Genomic DNA, 3,842 nt, shown 5'->3' on the forward strand with positions numbered 1-3,842 from the left:
AATATAATAGAACATAATCAGGGTCGTGAAAATCTTTAAGATATAGTGTCATGGAAAAAAAGGCGTTGATACCTTTATTGAGAAAGAAGCAAAAGGGCAGGGGTGCAGCACCCGCAGTGGACTAGAATCGTGTGCGCTTGTGTGGAGTGTGGACTGGACCACAACCACCACCCTCTCCCGGCCTCTAGTGGTGCAGTGTGCCTTTGCCTTTTATCCCTATCCTATCAATCATTTTATCTCTGTTCATTTCCACACCACTTTAAAATCCAGATACACTTGTTTAAATCATCATATCATCTTTTATTCAAACTAAGATAGGACAATACGAAAAGAAAATTTGGGCAACAAAACTAACAATTCTCCATTAGTCACTTCAAATGACGTTTAACATCACATAACAATGGCTCATAATCTGTGTATTTGTAAATTCCCGTTTAATTTTGCCTCTAATCTTATTGATAGTTTTTGGTTGTAGAATCATCCACAGGGTGCCAAAATCTATTGTAAAACATGACAGTGTCGGCTCTAACAGCATATCCATCTGAATTACGGTGCCAGCTGTAATACGCATGTGTTCGATTCTTGATCTCTAATGTTGCGTGACCAAAGCTCGCTTCTCTAAATGCTGAATATTTTGGTTGTGGCTCTGTCATACTACACGTTCATAAAAAACAATTGTTATTCAAATTATATTTTAAAATAATGAACTTTTAATTTAATATAAAAAATATCCAAAGTTTATTCTCACTTGTTTGCTAAGCCTTCAATGTTTCCGCCGTCTCCAATGGTTATATACACAGGGGCAGATTGGTCATGTGCCGGGGTGCATTCGCCATTCACAATGTTATACGCAATATTCGATATACGTTCCTGCATAATAATTCATAAAATTTTAGATTCATATATAAATGTAATGTGGTAGTAACATTTTGGTATTTTGGGACAAGCTTTCTAGGACCATTTTCGCTAATCATGAGAACAGGGCATAAACGTCTTTTACACTCGAGAAAGCAAGTCCCTGTCCCACCTTTTACATTTTTGGGTGGGACACAAAATTACAGTTTTTATCAGACATTAGTCCCAGTCTCAGTCTAATACACACCAAACACAGTACGAGTCTTGTAACTTACTGAGCGTTCATAAGCATGAACATGACCGGCGAACACAAGATCGACTTTGTATTGAACGAACCATGGCTCGAACATGACTCTCATGGTCTCGCCTTCCATATAATGGTAACTATTACTATTGTACCATGGAGAATGCATGAGAACAATTAACCATGGGGTTTCCTTTCTATTCACCTTTGGGAACTCCTCAAGGAGCCATTGGTATTGAGGAGTATACATACCTACACATACCACATTATATATTTTTTTTTATAAACTTTTCTATTAAATTATTTTTTTCAAAATCATATAAAAAACCACAATAACTAATTCATTACCATAAGCCGAATAAGAAGACAATACAATAATATACGCCGAAGCTCGCTTAATTGAATACCAAAGTGGTTCCGTACTTCCCGATTCCTTAAAAGGGACTCGGTAACGATGAAGAAACGGCTTAAACGGCTTCGTTTCACCCTGCATCATAACATATTGCTTGAAATAAATTTTACAAGTTTCAAAATATATAAAAACTTAGCAATTATTGGTAAAAGAATATAAGGAAAAAAATTAAAATGCATTATCCATTTTGGAGTTAATAAAATGACAAACATTAAATCAATTTATTTGAAGGGGGGACTTACGATACTTGGTTCATAATCGAGCTCATGATTTCCAGCAGTCCAAATCCATGGTTGAAACGCAGTACTACGTTCAGCGAATCTTCCCCAACTATCCCATCGTGAATTATCATGGAACTCGTAATGATCGGCGTACGATAGATCACCAACAAACAACACCGCTTGCCCTTTCACCGGATTCATTTCATAATGCGTAAGAGTAAGATTCGAATCATACGTCTGACCAAGATCCCCTGCAAAAAATTTGTCAATTAGGGTGAATTTGTGAACTAGTTATCGAGAATTCAAACCGAAAGCTTACCCATGATTCCGAAAGTGTAGGGAACATCAGGTCCGACCGGCGGAGGAGTCGTGAACCAGAACCTCCGTGTGGCGCCACCGCTTCCGACCTCGTAATAGTACTTGGTGTTAAACTGCGTCGATTTTTTATCAAATTAAACGATGAAGTTTGGAATTTAAAGATTGAATATGAAATAATTGAAATCCCAATCCCAATCCCAATCCCAATCCCACCTCTAAGTTCTTGATTTTGCAGTGATGAATGAATCCAGAAGTGTAATTATAGTATTTGTAAGTAGTGATTCTGCCTGTTGACTTGAATTTTTTATTGTTTTGGGACCAATAAACCACTGTGCTCGAACCAGGCTCATCTTGAGTCACCCAAGACACTATAACAGCTCTTCCCACATGGTCTCCTTGTGTTATGTGCACCTATCACAGACCCAACCAACGTACAACATTTAATGCACAAGTTACAGTCATTATAACACAACTGTTTTCACTATTCGACAGGATTCATTAATGGATTCTACATTAACCCATTTCGATAAACTGTTTCGAATCGAAAAAATCACAAAAAAGAGTACCTGTTGAGGAGCATTGTAACCGGGAGGATGAGAGAAGACATCGCTATGGAAAGGCATGTCGATGGATTTAGCTTCTTTTCTAACGAAAGAGCTTGTGATTCCGCCATTGGAGAATGCTCCATGGTAGATCGTTAGCAGGAGAACCAAGAAATAAGCGTAAACCCCCATTTGTGAGTGAAAACACAGGGGTGGATCGTGTTTTGGGGGGAGGGAAGAGAGGATTTTATAAGCAGATGAGAGTGAGAGTCAACACTTTTGGACTTTTGGTATAATATTCGGGAGGCCGATATTTAATCGAATAAAAATAAGAGTATATGTTCGTTCGGTTTCAGAAAGATTTTTGTCTTTGTATGTTATCCGTCGATTTAACTATATATAATTTTCTAGTAATTTTGACCAACATGTTTGTTTGATTAGAGATGTAACTTATATGGAAATAAATTGATCTTTTTTATATTTTTTTGGTAAGAAGTTAAAAATGTATTTATTTACAGCTTTTACAATATAATATTAAATTAAATCATTATTTTAATAGTATAATTTTTATAGTTTCATTTATTGTGTTAATCATTCATTTAATAATTGCAACGACAAAAAAAAAAGTTGTAGATAAATATAAACCACACAAAAATAATTGAGTCCTTTTAACTTTTAACTCAGAACGGAAAGGCTCGTTTTCCATATATATGTTTGATTAATTAAGTTGATTAAATCTTTATTAACCTCAAATAATAATTTTATGTGTGTGTGAAACACATCATTATGAATGTGAATCTGGTTTTATTTAAGATCATCATCAATAATAGATATGACTTTTTGAACATGATTGATAACAAAATCCGACATTAAGATTTTTATTTTGTCAATTTTTGATAAAACCCTTTCTCATATTGAGATTGAACGATTAATGACATCTTTAAAAAAGTTAAGACTTTTTTTCTTTATAGTTATGGTATCTTATTTTAAAAGGAAATCTACTACAAAGTCTTTATATTCAATTAAGTATTTATATTATTTTTTTTATTACGTCCTCAATACCAATAAGTGTATTTATTTTCATCATTTTTACAGCTCAACAGGTTAACCCACTTTCAAAATTTACACTTTTGAACAAGATTTTGAATTTTATTATAAATTTGGTCTAAAATTTATATTTTTGGTCTGAATTTCAAAATTTTATTACAAAATCATCATAAATTCAGTTTTTTTTTTTAAAATATTTTTTT

At 34.0% G+C, this 3,842-nt stretch overlaps 1 protein-coding gene across 1 annotated transcript; it reads right to left on the reverse strand.

Annotated features, from left to right (window-relative positions):
* Nucleotides 1–276: 276 nt before the first annotated feature.
* On the reverse strand, nucleotides 277–2,884 carry LOC145115745 (purple acid phosphatase 2-like). The gene is made up of 8 exons (XM_079052101.1): nucleotides 2,617–2,884; nucleotides 2,264–2,461; nucleotides 2,052–2,163; nucleotides 1,754–1,983; nucleotides 1,448–1,586; nucleotides 1,131–1,351; nucleotides 749–870; nucleotides 277–654 (listed from the first exon to the last, which is right to left on the reverse strand). Exons 1-8 carry the CDS (start codon nucleotides 2,782–2,784, stop codon nucleotides 453–455), a joined length of 1,392 nt encoding a protein of 463 aa, XP_078908227.1. The 5' UTR covers nucleotides 2,785–2,884; the 3' UTR covers nucleotides 277–452.
* Nucleotides 2,885–3,842: the final 958 nt, after the last annotated feature.

This window comes from Lactuca virosa, chromosome 5 (genome assembly GCF_052849685.1).
Source record: "Lactuca virosa cultivar CGN04683 chromosome 5, Lactuca_virosa_CGN04683_v6, whole genome shotgun sequence".
Classification (NCBI taxonomy): Eukaryota; Viridiplantae; Streptophyta; class Magnoliopsida; order Asterales; family Asteraceae; genus Lactuca; species Lactuca virosa.